This window comes from Neopsephotus bourkii, unplaced genomic scaffold (assembly GCF_033783945.1).
Source record: "Neopsephotus bourkii isolate Nb327-2 ecotype Australia unplaced genomic scaffold, CSIRO-AGI_Nbou_v1 NB_1638, whole genome shotgun sequence".
Classification (NCBI taxonomy): Eukaryota; Metazoa; Chordata; class Aves; order Psittaciformes; family Psittacidae; genus Neopsephotus; species Neopsephotus bourkii.
In genome coordinates, this window is record NW_026902113.1 from 9806015 (window position 1) to 9819971 (window position 13957).

The following is a 13957-nucleotide window of genomic DNA, read 5'->3' on the forward strand; positions in this document are numbered from 1 at the left end:
TCTATTCATAGTCATAGAAACACAGAATGGCTTGTGTTGGAAGGGACCATAAAGCTCATTTAGTTCCAACCCCCCTGTCACAGGTGTGGACACCTTCCACTAGATTAGATTGCTCAGAGACCCATCCAACCTGCCTTTGAACACTGCCATGGATGGGGCAGAGACAACTTATCTGGGAAACCTGTGCCAGTGTCTCACCACACTCATAGTTAAGAATTTCTTCCTAATACCTAATCTAAATCTATGCTTTTTCAGTTTAAAGCCATTTGTCTTGTTCCCTACATGCCCTTGTAAAAAAATCCCTCTTCAGATTTCTTGTAGGTCCCCTTTCTTGGCCTTTTTATCCCTGAATTTCAGCTCAGTAATGTTGATGGGGCCAGATGACCTCTGTCCACTCCTTTTTTAAACTTTTGGAAAAACATTTGACACAACTCCCTGGCATGTTTTAAATCACATGGGATTCCCATCTGCTCGTCTATGAGCCAAGTTCAAATCTGCTTAGTTTCCAGGGCCAGCTAGGCTTGGATGGAACCAGTTCAGTGTTAAGTTCCTCTGAGCTCTGAAGGCTGAAAGCTCCTGACTGCACAAGACACTTAACTCCCATTTTCCAGCTGGTGCAGGCCATGTGTTAATGGTGCTAAACAGTGACATCTCGTTGCTGAACACTTTGAAACTCTGCTATGTTAAAAGTCAGATACATTTTCCAGAAAATGCAGTGTTAAGGTTTTATTGCTATCTTTATATTTTCGAATTATTCTTCAGCAGTTTATATCTGATTAAAAAAATCAATGTTCCCTTGCAAATTCAACCGTGTTAACAAAAATATACAAATAATAATTGCTGTTTTACAACATGCATTATTTTCAGACAATATTAGTAAAAAGCGGCTCAATTTATGTGATGGCATACTCTATCAAATAGTTATTAAATTAGAACACTTGCCAGTGAAAATTCTAACTGTGGTTAACATCTTGGAAAATGGAAAAGAGAAGAAAACTGTTAACCAGAATATTCTCATCTTGATGCACTGTGATATAGACAAATGTATCCTGTTAGTCATTAAGAAAGATGCATTTACAAATCCCTAAACCACATAATGAAAATAACATGTCCTTTTATCTATATTAAAAACCCATCAAGCCTCTGGTTATTGTCCTGGGAGTCAGGGAGAGATTTAAAGAGACATACTCTCATTTTATTGCAGCTGGGTTCATACACACAGGATGACTTCTGGGAGTTGGGAGTGAAGTTATTGCACTCCCAAATTGTTACAGAAGATAATTTATTTACAGTTAACATTTTTATTTGTTATTAAACACACAAAGCCCAGAGAATGGAATTAGCTATAATGAAGTTGAAGTGAGACTTTCATTCAGAAACTGACACTTGAATTTTCGAGACCAGGGAGGCAGAAGGTCATCTCTAAATATCACCCTTCCTGCTTGTTTTAGATGCTTATTTTAGGTAAAAAAGAATCACACCTTGTGAGTGCCTAACTGTCATCAGCAGATGTGGAATGTAGCCTGGACAGCTAGAGACCACCCGAGTACCTAAAGCTCAGTGAAGTGAACTCACCTGAACTTGACATCTATTGGGAACTTCACAGCAGTAGTCCAGGATAAGACAGTTATACACACTCAGATTTACAGTTCCTTGTAAAACAGGACTGATACTTTTAAATTCTGGCATCTAAAGCTGGCTACTCCAATAGCCTTTTCTTCCAGCTCTCACTGACATCTGGAGATGAGGATGCGAGTAACTCTTCTGGAAATCACACCAAGCTCTCTTCAGATGCATAGTCCGTGTTGTAAACATTGACTAAAAAACCCGTATATTTTCTTGTGTTTGCTTGCCATATGGCAAGAAAAGTCTGAATTCAATGCATTGATTTACATAATGTATTTACTTACATAAAACCGGGAAAAGAGATCTCCAAAGATAAGTTGAAAAGACCGTTGCTTCTGTCTGCAATAAACGTGTTTGCTGAATTCAAAGCGATGAATTGTGTCTTTTCCTCAAAGTAACATAAATATAGACTGTCCCATAAGAAAGGTGAATGGAACAGTGGTTGGTAACATTTTCTTTTCTTAGTGGTGTTATAATACATTTATGCTACATGGAATTTATGAAAATATTGGGACCAAATCCATAACCCAGATTATTTTTCAACTTGAGAGTCTTCATGCTGAAGCACAGTCGGGGATAGCAGAGATTTCTCATCCCTACTTACATGTGGTTTAATTTTGATGCTGGAATTGTGTGTGGAAACATTTTTGTTCATATTTTGGTAAACCTAGAGTTGGAACAAGGAAATAAAAGATACCCTCTGTTATTACTTATTGTACTTGGAAGACTGCTTTTTTCCCTGTGAAGCAGGCACTTGTAAGGTATAGTCTGCCTTCTCTTGAGGGAGAATCACACTCATACCTGCCCATTTACTTCCCACTGACTCCAGGGGGAGTCCAGACTGCACATGGATATTGTCCAGCCACAAAGAGCTGGGTTGAGGAAGGGCACTGGACTGCAAAAGAGTATATTTTTTTTAATAGGTACAGTGCTTCAAAGTTGCTCATTAGTTCACCTCTAAGCTCAGCAGGTTCTGCCAGGTTACCAGCCTGCAGGGAGGCTCAAGGCTGGAAAGCCAGGAGTCATTCATAGCTCTTCATACCCCAGAAGGTTCACAAGGACACTGCACTGGGAAACTGTCTAGCCCAGGAGGGATACCCAGGTAGGAATCAGCAGTTTATAAAGGAGTTGCTTATCCTCCCTGAGGAAGAGCTCATCATCTGGTAAGGATGAAGTATGACTTTGAGGATGACATACTGCCCTCCCTCTGTCTGTGAGGGCGTGACAGCACACAGCTATGGTGGGCCGCCCAAGAAATCCCTGGGTGGTGGCCCAGGCTCAGCTCCTCTCCCATGGAAGCTATCAGCATCACCAAAGACAAATGCACTGGCTCCTTCACAAGTGAAACACATTCCCATAGCACAGGCTGAGAGATTTCAGCCTTCCAGAGTCCTGGTGCAGACAGTTGGAGGAAATAAATCCTCATCAGGGAGGTAAGGATTTCTTCCCATGACAGCAAAAAATCCCCTGAACTCTTACATAGATCCATGGGTAATGTATCCATAACTCAGTGGTGCACTTGAATAGAAACCAGAAGACTATCAGATAATTGTGATCTATGGGGCTAGAAGAAAAGTGACATTTTCTTCTTTCTGTGTTTACTTACTGCTCCTTCTGCCTCATCCAGCTGACAGGCAAGAGAGGAAACCAGCTGAGAAAAAGAGGGTCTCTTTCTGGAGTCAAGGTCCCAACAGGACTGCATCACACAATAGCTGCAGGAGCAAAGAGGTGATACAGAAAAAATGTTAGCTGCTGGACTCTCTGTAAGTAACTACATGGAAGTGCAGAATCTGAATGGGAATCACGGGGCACCAGAATGATTTTATGGAAAGGTGCCCGATTTTGCAGTTTCAGCAGGGACCAGTGCAATGCCTATCTGCTAAAGTCCCTTGTAAACTTACTAGGTCAGTAGGTTCCCTGGTATTTATAAGCCCCACTACAATCTTTCATGGGTCGATCTGTCAGAGTCACCTTTGATGCCATTACATCCTTTACATGGAGAGGATAAAAATAGTATAGTGTCATAGCGAGGCACTTAGTCCCTAGACCATCTATGAGATGTTTGCCGAAAGAGCTCAGGCAACCCAAAGTTCTTCCCTTTCCTTCATGTTCTTGGTCTTGTAGCTCCCCATCACCTTCTCTTCTATCGCTCTCTGTGGTCTACCTCTGGGCAGAGTTCATTCAGGCACAGAGGCACAGGCTGAAAACCATGTGCTGAGGGCACAGGGAGAGCTCCCACCAACCCTTCCTTAGAAGGGTTTTTCCTTTAAGAGGATCCCTGTCCTCCTGGAACTGAATGAAACATGCTAAACCTCAATTAAAAAAAAAAAAAAAAAAAGGAAGTTTAGAAAAAATCACCAAAGTTTCAGTGAATATCCAAAATGTATTTGGTATAACATAGCTTTTGCAAAAAGAAAAGAAGTCTGTGACCTGAGAATGAGAAGTTCCCTGTGAAAGGAAGGCCATATAACCTTTTGTGTTGATTACTTCTGCATTAGGACAAAACCTGCAGGATCAAGCAGCCAGAGGCAGAGGAAGATCTCACCTTTCGCAAATTTTCCTGAACAAGTATGGTGTACATATGAACAGTGGTTTAATAAATATAAATTCCCATGCTGCCCACCACTCAGGAAATACACTTACATGTCTTTTGTAGCATAATATGGTTGGTCCATTTTAAACCCACTTTGTATTAATTTGTAGAAGTTTGCATCAACCGGAATCCCAGGGTAGGGATTTACACCTGTGGAGAACATCAGAGAATGCATGTTAATTCAGAGGCTGCCAAAACCAAGCACTGCTTTTCTGTTGTATTGCAAAACATACCCAAAGAGAATATTTCCCATAGTAATATTCCATAAGACCAGACATCACTCTTCATTGTGTATGTCCTCTCGAATAAGCTTTCAGGAGCCATCCATTTAACTGGCAAACGAGCCTGGACAGACATGGGGAAAGGAGGCCAGGTCATGCTGTGACACATTCTTCCTTGATCTCACTGTAGTTTCCACTGCTTGAGTAGAATCAGTTCATGTTTGCTATGTGAAAAGCTGGACCTGTTTCTGTTAGCCCCTTTGAATTTCCCTTATAGAGAGAAACAGGCACTTCCATGAAGCCAGTTCATCTCATCCATTTTAGATGACTGTTTAAGCAAGAGATGGGCTCAACCCTGGAAGAGCCTTCTTCCCTCCTCTGACTTCCAGAGGGAGTAGTGCAGATGAAGATAACCACACAGTACTTCTTCCTATAGCCAGAAGATCTGGTGTACTCCCCCCACATGCTATGGTCCCTGTATTATTGTGTGTAACAGTAAACAATTCCCAGCACTTCCATCAATGGATTTTCACTGTGCTTCAGAAAGCATGTGGGTACCATCCCATTTACAGTACTAGCTTGGTCATATTAATTATAAGCTGAGAATTTGCATTTGCCAAGAGCAGAAAAACATGAGATTTCTGCACTCTCCGTACAGCTACCCATAAAGCTAACATGGAATTTGAAAATGAAAGGCTTCACTTTCTTGGTTCCTTGTCATTTTTACAACAGTATGAAAAATAGAGAGCATGCAAGAACTTACATTGCCCCTAACAATGTAGTTGGAGTCGTTCATTATGTCTCTAGCAAGGCCAAAGTCACATATTTTCAACACTTTTCTATGGGTCACTAGTACATTTCGGGCAGCGAGGTCTCTGTGAATGCACTTAGAAGAAAAAGGAAGGTTAGTACTGCAGCATTTGGTATGAGAAAAAGATAATTCCCTTGTCTCAGAGAGAGTTCCCTGAACTGATGCCTCCTTCCACTTAAACAGTTTGGAGAATGAGCAAGCTGGGCATTCCCTGGTTGTCCTGGCAGGGGGGACAGGGCCAGAGCATGTAAAATTGTGCAGTGTAGCCACTTCTTACTCAGGGTCGTGTCTAAAGCTGCAATCCAGTCTTCGCTGTAAAGCCAGGGAAGGAGGCATAGTTCCAACCTGCCACTGAGTGGCTCTGTTCTTCAGTCTGACTGACCTGGTTTTGCTTCCTTTTCTCTCTAAACAGTTTGCTACCCTTCATCATACCGATTTGGACTCAAGAAACTCCATTCCTTTGGCAACTTGGTAAGAGAAGCAAAGAAGGTCTTCAAAAGTGAGCATATTAAAGTCCTCCTCTTCATCCATCAATCTGCTTTCACGTCTAATTTCATCTGTAAAAAATAACCAGAAGTATGAGTTTTCCATGGGCTTACTTACTATCCAGTTAATTCCATTGATTGCGGTAAGGATTTTCTCATGCTCCTACCAAGGGCAACATCACAAAAAGCATCCATCTTTTGCATCTTTTGTTCAGATACAAAGTAAAGGAAAGAATATTTTCACGCAAATACTATGCATGAGTATTTGCATGAAAGATACTCAGAAACATAAACCTCTCATCTTAAGTGTTGTTGAATCCTTTTCCAGCAAAATTCCTGCTAGAAGGGAACAGAGGCGTATGATAGAAAGGGGCCTCCTGTGTCACTGAATCTTGTCTAGTTAGAGCAATAATATAATAAATACAATAATAGCAGAATTACTAGAGACAGAAGCAATTACCTTCCTCAGAAGGCAGCACAATCCCATTTGATCCAGATGCCACATTTATGTTTTGACTTTGCATAACTTCAAATTCATCTTCTCTCCATAGAGATGCATTCACACTATACTTGAGGTGAGCTCCCTTCCTGGAGTGGGTGACACATTTTCAAAGGTTACACACAGTATATCACATACTCTTCTGCACATAAACTATTTTTGCAGTAAAAAAGCATGATCAATTATTGGCATTAAAAATACGGGCACAGACATGAGTCTTCTTAAAAGTGGAAAGAGAATACTTGTCTTTTGCAGTCAAGTGTGAAGAACATCATAGGGAGAATCAAATCTCAGTTCCTCCCTAAGGCACTGCTTATTAAAGTATGTGAAGACACATTCTCATGAATTCAGTGATTTCAGCAACTTACAGCACAACTGAGAATGCAGCTTAAAAGGAGACAGTAGTTTAGAAAGCATTAAACTGCTGCTGAATGCTTTACCTGGAATTTTGGTTCAAATGAATATTGTGGTAAAAGCTGAAGTTGTGCTGTTTAAAAACATATGCCAATGTCCGGTGAAACTCTTCTCTCTTGCTCCTTAAGTAGTTCAGAAGGTCACCATAGCAACAGTATTCAAATATCAAGTAGATTGGTCCTGAAATAGTTGGAGATGTAAATGCCTCCTGGTATCTATGGCACTCTCCCCATTAAAGCCCTAATGATGCCACATCTTCTCTCAGAACTAATCGGTACTAATCATCCCACGCATCTTCCTTCTCCAGTTGTACCTCTTTTCATTATTCACTTCTCTCCTTCCTTTGGGTGTCACCCCCATCCCTGCTCTTTTTCAGTTCTTTTCTTTCCTGTCTATTTTGCAGCCATTTTCCCCTTTCTTTCTCCATCTTCACTATCTGGGAAGCCACATGATTAAAAAAAAAACAAATGAAAATCTGTTATGTGAACATAACCGTGTGGATACAAAAGTACCTTACACCAGATAAGATTTTCCTTTTCACTTAATAAACTAACCCATATCAGTGCCATCACCATTGTAACATGAAAACCTCTTCTACAGAAGGGTTATTGTATCACTTCATTCAAGTTCAATGAGAAAGCACTCATTTCTGTACACATGCATGGCATTAACTTTGCTTTCAGCTCATTTTCATTTTGTTTTGGATCAACACAGTAAAGCAAAATTGATTGGGCAAAGACAGAATTTGAGATGAAGACAGAAACAGCAGCCTGAGAAACAGCAGGCGATTAAATATGTCTTGGATGTTTTTAATACTGCTTTCAACGATCAGTTTTTGATACTTTTTTTTCTGTTCAGGAGTCCTTGTTATTCCAAAGGTTTTAGCTGGTACCTTTCTACCATTGCAAGTTACCTGACACAGTACAAGCTCCTAGTAGGTTCACAATATTTTCATGGCTACCAATGTGAGTCATCATTTTCAGCTCAGACATTAGAGCATCTTTTTCTGAAGCATCAGGTTTTTCTGTAAAAGTAATAATAAAGACTTGGAAATCTTCAGCAAAGAAATAAAAATGTAAATGGTTGTGGTGCTTTGTCACAGGCAAGTCTTCATTTCAAGTTCATTGGACTGACAGTACACTTGGGAACATCCTAAAACATTGTTGTACAGTATAAAAAGATTTAGCCAAAGGTGGAAACTACACGTATGTGAGCATGGGTCATTTGAATGTTTGGGAAAGCAGTCATAAAATGTTAGTATTTGTTATTCTTGGGCTGACAAGGAATAACAGCAATTTTTAAGGTGTTCACAAGCACAGAGAAAATGGCAGTCAACCCTGTTGGTAAGAGAAAAATGTCCTAACAGCCATATGGCATGCAACCAGTTGCAATCCAATAACTAAGGAAAACTCTGTGTTTTGGTAATAGCTTTGGGCTTGTTTTTCAGCAAGCATTTGGTCTTCATGGTCTCAGTGAATTTTGGATGTGAACCAAAATGATCAAGTTGAACTTCCACAAGGATAGCCACAAAGGACTGGACCAAGGAAACGTGAAGCTGCTACATATGTGCAATAGGGGATGAAGAGCTGGATGGCAGTTCTGGCAGGAAGGGGCTGTGTGGGCATACTGGTGACTAGGGTGCTGTTGCAGCTACCAATGTATCAACGGGTGGATAAGGCGGCCGTTGGTCTCTTTTCTCAAGTAGCAAGTGATAGGATGAGACGAAGAGCCTCACGTTGCACCAGAGAAAGCTTAGACTGGATATTAGGAAAAATGTCTTTATTGAAAGCGTTGTCAAGCCCTGGAACAGGCTGCACAGGGAAGAAGTTGAGTTACCAACCCTGGAGGTATATAAAAGATAAGTAGATGTGGCACTGAGGGACATGGTTTAGTGATGGACTTGGCAGTGTTAGGTTAATGGTTGGACTCAGTGATCTTTAAAGTCTTTTCCAACCTAAATGATTCTATGATTCTATGTGGTATTTGGGACCCCACGAGGCAGCCCTCCTCCTCTGCTTGCTGCCAGGGAGGCTCGCTCCTGGGCACTGCTTTTGTGAGGGGTCAAGACAGTTTGGAGAGAGGCCAAAGCTAAGCAGCAAGGAGTATTAGAGATTTAATAAACCTGATCCATAAGGAGAGATGGAAAAAAATTGCTTTGCCATCAGGAAGAAAAGACTACGGGAAGATGTGCTGGAAGTTTTGCAAACAAGCTACCTCAGGCACAGGAGGTCAAGGGAGTACAACAGCTAGACACCACAAGACAAAGGGATCTTACACTAAAGTCCACAGAGTCACCGATGTGACCAGCAGGCTAACCTGCACTATGAATTTGCATTCATTCTCTTTAGAGCAGAGCAGTTCCATCCTTCCACACACAATGCAGACTTCTGCTGTATAGGACATGCTACAGGAAGAAGGCACTTCAGCAGTACCTTTTCAAACTGAATCAGGATTTTGAAATGCAGTATTGGTGAGGTGTAACTGGTAGAAGTTTGTATATAAAGGGATTTCCAGCACCCCTTCTGCTTCAGAGCCACTAGAATACATCATTGCTTGTAATAGGCACTTAGAGTTTATCATACCTTTTAGCATTTTGACTGCAACCTGGACTGAATCTCCTGCATTGCTAATTCCATAGGCTGTTGCATTCACCACTTTCCCAAAAGCCCCAGAACCAAGGACCTGTCCTAAAAGACACAATATGCCAATATTATTCACAGTTGGTACAAGCACAGGCTACCAGCACTGGGTTTTGCCTTATGGACTGCTCACCAAACTCCAGATTTTCCCTGGGAAATTCCCATTTGAGATCATATTCAAATTCTCTGAAGTTGATGTAGATATACTCGTTATCTGATGGACCTATGATGTGAATCATTTGCAACTGGCTTTCGTATCTAAATTGCTTTGGAAGAGAAAAAACAACAGTGGAATAAGTCTTAGAGAAGGAGAAACAGCCTGGTAGGAATAACAGAAGAAGGGGTGGGTATTCATATTTGCTTTTACCTTTTTGTATTTATGAAAAAATAGTATAAACAAGAAAGCCATCAATAGGAGGAAAAATCCAACAGAGACATAGAAAGCAGTACTGCCCGGGGGAGGAGAAACAGCTCCTGCAACTTTAAGAGATACATATTACTACTCACTGAATCAGAGCCTTGAGTGTACAGCTCAGTTTAAGGTCTTTTCCCCAGTACTCATTCCTGCTTGCCACACAGGGACTGACTCTGGAGTGTCTCTGTTGGCTCAGTCATGCTCTTGCTTAGGTGTACAATGACCCCCATGGGGTGAGGAGAGCTCCCATGGGCATTTCTGGCAGCACCATGGTGATCTCCAGGAGAGGAACAAGGGCCAACACCTTCCAACTACCAAAGTGGCTTCAGCTCTTCCCAAAGCTGATGCCTTCACGCTTCAGTTAGGGATTACTAAGCTGAAATAAAACATCAAACCCAACACTGCCACAGCTCTATTCAGTGCTTCATATTTGTGTGAGATTTCTGCTCATTTCAATGAGGGAGGCCCCCACTTTGGCACCAGAGAAAAGAGACCTGAGTCACCCATTCATCCACTGTTTCCCACAGTGTATGCAAACAGCACTTGTGTTTTACTTGCAATGCCATGGCATGGTCAGCCATTTAGCCAGGCATAAAATACCATAAGATCTATAATGACAGCTTTAACTGAAAAAACCTGTGCCAAAACACTGTTTTATGGTACCTGATAGGTTAATGAAATTCTTTTCACAGGCTGAACCAGCAGAATTGTTTGCACAGCACTCCACAGAGAAGGTTGTTGCTGTCTCCTTTACATCTAAAGTACTGCTAGAAATCCATGACCCCAGGGATCTCCTTTCGGGTAATAAGCTGTGAATCCCCTCAGTGATTTCTTCTGTACAGCTGAAAAAGAAAGCAGACCAGTTCTGATTTTTGGCTCAGTATGGCATTTTCCAGGGTAGAAGGTGGATGTTTCAAAACATGTCTTGTGTGATATGTCTGTGCTAGGAGGGATAGAGGGGATTGGGTTTTATTTGTCATTGTTAGAGTGAGGCTTCAGAGTAGTTCCCAATCTCATTTTTGGTGATGGACATGAAGGGATCTGCAGGGGTTGAACTGGGCTCCCTATCTCCTACACTGGGCTTACTCTCAGTCCCACCACTGCCCTGGCAGGGCACCTGCACCGCTTAACCATTGGGATCTCCAGAGTTTCACAGCTGACACAATCCCCCCCCACGTCTATTCCCACTGATTCCACCATTACCACAAGCACTCAAACCACAGAGCAGCTCCAAACGAGCCCCTACTAAAACAAATAATACAAAATGAACCAGTAGCAAAGTTCTAACTCCTTTCCCTTCAGGTATGTGATTTAGAATCATAGAATAGGTAGGGTTGGAAAGGACCTTAAGATCATCTATTTCCAATCCCCTGCCATGGACAGGGACACCTCACACTAAACCATGTCACCCAAGGCCTCGTCCAACCTGGCTTTGAACGCTGCCAGGGATGGAGCATTCACAACTATAGGATTTCAATGAAAAGTTTCTCTCACTGATAGTGGAGAGCATCTACCCTGTATTACTGAGTTATGTAGGACCTGATACATAGAAAGAGGGAACATTACACTCAAGGGAAAGTAAGCCTCCACAGAGGTTATTTTGTTTATTATTTATTTAGCTTTTCTATCATTCATCAGCTTACTAATTTACTGTTACACAAGTAAATTAAGAGGTAAATAAATAAAATTAATTCTGGTCTACACAAAGCCCTAACTTCTATGTGTAGAAGTTCCCAAGAAAAGAAATGTCACGGCATTTTCTTTCCAGAAAGCTGATTTAAGGACTATTTTAAAATCACTATCTGGATGTTTTCTTTCCTCTTCCATTTCTGCACAGATCAATGTTAGGAAGCCTGGAAGCCTTTTCAGAGGTATGGATAAGAAAATAATCTAGATATTTTGTTTTTAATATCTGCTTAAAATACTTAGAGCTTTATCCACAGTCTTCCAAAAGATACTTTGTCTTAGTACTTTCCTGCAGCACAGGAATATTAGTTTTTGAAATATCTCAATAAAAACTGCAGGGTTTATAAAACAGCTCAAAGCTGTTTCAGCATCTTTTGAAATTTTAAGGCCTGACTCATTGGTAAATAGGGGAAATAGAAACACTCTCACTGAGTGTCACAGTTTAACCCCAGCCAGTAAGGAATCCCCACAGAGCTGCTCACTCACTCCCCACTATGGGATGGAGGAGAGAATTAGAAGAGTAAAAGTGAGAAAACTCGTGGGCTGAGATAAAGACAGTTTAACAGGTAAAGCAAAAGCCATCACTCCAAACCTCCCCCTTCCTCCTTCTTCCCCAGGTTTACATGCTGAGCATGACATCATAAGGTCTGGTATACCCCTTTGGTCAGCTGGGATCAGCTGTCCTGGCTGTGTCCTCTCCCAACTCCTTGCACACCCCCAGCTCCCTTGCTGTTGGGGTGGTGTGAGGAGAAGAAAAGGTTTTGGCTCTGTGTAAGCACTGCTCAGCAGTACCTAAAACAACCCTGAATTATCAGCACTGTTTCCAGCACAAATCCGAAACACAGCCCCACACCAGCTACTGTGGAGAAAATTCTACCCAAGCCCAAACCAGTACACTGACTTTACTGGCTTTGGTAGCAGGTCACTGTAACACCTGTATTAATCAAAGCTTACCTAATTAATCAAGCCTGTATTAACCAATGCATTCCCTGAATACCTGTACCTTTGACAGGCCAAGAGGAAAAATCAGATTCGATTTTGTAACTGCCTGACTGTTGCTATAAACCCTGTGGGGTTTATTTCACTGTAAAAAGCCTGAGATACATACCTTTATAGACTTCATTTCATGACAATAAAACAAAAAAAGGGAAACTTTCTCTAGTTTTGGTGATCCCCTGGAGCATGACACCATGGCCCCTTGTACAAATGGTCAAGGGTGCATTTTACACTTGTTTTCTTACAGGCCAATTCTCATTTAACCAAGGATAGATCAGATATGGTATTTGCAATGAATAAAAAAGAGGGAAATGTATTTACTTGGATGAGTTCAGCTTGGAACAGTTCCTCCAAACCCAGGATGAGGCAGGGTAACTGTCAGCGATGCAGGAGATCTGCTTGAACAGCCACTGCATCTTTATTTTGGGCTTTCCTGCAACAATATAAAAGATTAATATAGTGGTTTGTGTTAGAAAAGACCATCTAGTTGCACTCCCCTGCCATGGGCAGGGACCACAAAATATAACATAAGATTTCTCTCAGCACTTCAGTGACCAAAACCTTGACATTTATGGGGCAATGTCACTCTGCCAAGACCAAGGTCTGCTTCTGTGTTTTCAAACCAGCCCACCCACATGTCACTGTGAGAGCTGAGTGCAGCCATCAGTCTTCCTACAGCTGCCTTGGCTCTGCAGGATGGCAGTGTGGGCAAGGCAAGAGGAGCAGCTGCTTCTCCGTACAGGCACAGCCAGACCAAAACAGTGGCAGAGCCAAAATCAGAACCTTGACTTCTGCTTTTCTAACTCAGAGCAAGCAGTCAGCCCTAGGACTCCCCTGACACCCCAGGTCTGGGTGCCCAGCTTATACAAAATGTGCACAAAGAATCCCTGTATAAATAATGTGTTGTAAATAATGCTTCCTGACCTGACCTAGAGCAAGGGTGAGAGGGTGCTGCAGTTGCGTGGCAGAACTGAGATAACTGAGAGCACTGGGCACACTCTGCATGTGCGTTATTTGAGGGCAGGGGTGTGTGAAACATTGCAGCCCTAACAGACATTTTACACACCAAAGGGTCTCCAGACTAACTCCATTAACTCACAAGTGCCATTAGGAAAAAAATAACATAAATGTGCCATAGAAAGCTAACACCTAATGAGGGTGTTTCCTCTCACTGTGTATCTCATGGGGTCTCTACGCGGGCTTCTTCAGCCCGGAGAACAGAAGGCTCAGGGAAGACCTTATGACAGTCTTCTAACACCTAAAGGGGGCCTAGGAGAAACCTGGAGAGGGACTTTTTACAAGGGCATGTAGCGACAGGATAAGGGGGATGGCTTTAAGCTGAAAGGGGGGAGACATTAACATTAGACATTATGAAAAAATTCTTCACTAAGTAGGCTCTGAGGCACTGGCACAGGTTGCCCAGAGAAGCTGTGGCTGCCCCATTCCTGGCAGTGTTCAAGGTCAGGTTGGATGGGGCTTTGACCCTAACCGTTGTATGGTTCTATGGTATTCTGGATCTGTAGAGTTAGAATAAAATGCTCTGTATTTTACTGAGCTCCCAGGCTTTGTGGT

General features: G+C 42.0%; 1 protein-coding gene across 2 annotated transcripts in view; it reads right to left on the minus strand.

Annotated features, from left to right (window-relative positions):
• Positions 1-356: 356 nt before the first annotated feature.
• FLT3 (fms related receptor tyrosine kinase 3) overlaps positions 357-13957 on the minus strand; it is a 43169-nt gene continuing 29568 nt past the window's right edge. Inside the window, exons 11-24 of one of the 2 annotated variants that reach the window (XM_061374384.1) lie at positions 12707-12818; positions 10367-10545; positions 9656-9762; positions 9422-9554; positions 9232-9336; positions 7563-7673; positions 6676-6829; positions 6197-6324; positions 5684-5808; positions 5204-5326; positions 4453-4564; positions 4270-4369; positions 3233-3338; positions 357-2293 (exon numbers count right to left, since the gene is read on the minus strand). In XM_061374384.1, the coding sequence (XP_061230368.1) occupies positions 2159-2293; positions 3233-3338; positions 4270-4369; positions 4453-4564; positions 5204-5326; positions 5684-5808; positions 6197-6324; positions 6676-6829; positions 7563-7673; positions 9232-9336; positions 9422-9554; positions 9656-9762; positions 10367-10545; positions 12707-12818 (1730 nt within the window). In that variant the 3' untranslated portion in view covers positions 357-2158. Of the gene's footprint in view, positions 2294-3232; positions 3339-4269; positions 4370-4452; positions 4565-5203; positions 5327-5683; positions 5809-6196; positions 6325-6675; positions 6830-7562; positions 7674-9231; positions 9337-9421; positions 9555-9655; positions 9769-10366; positions 10546-12706; positions 12819-13957 lie in introns of both variants that reach the window. The other variant, XM_061374383.1, reaches the window with a different exon arrangement.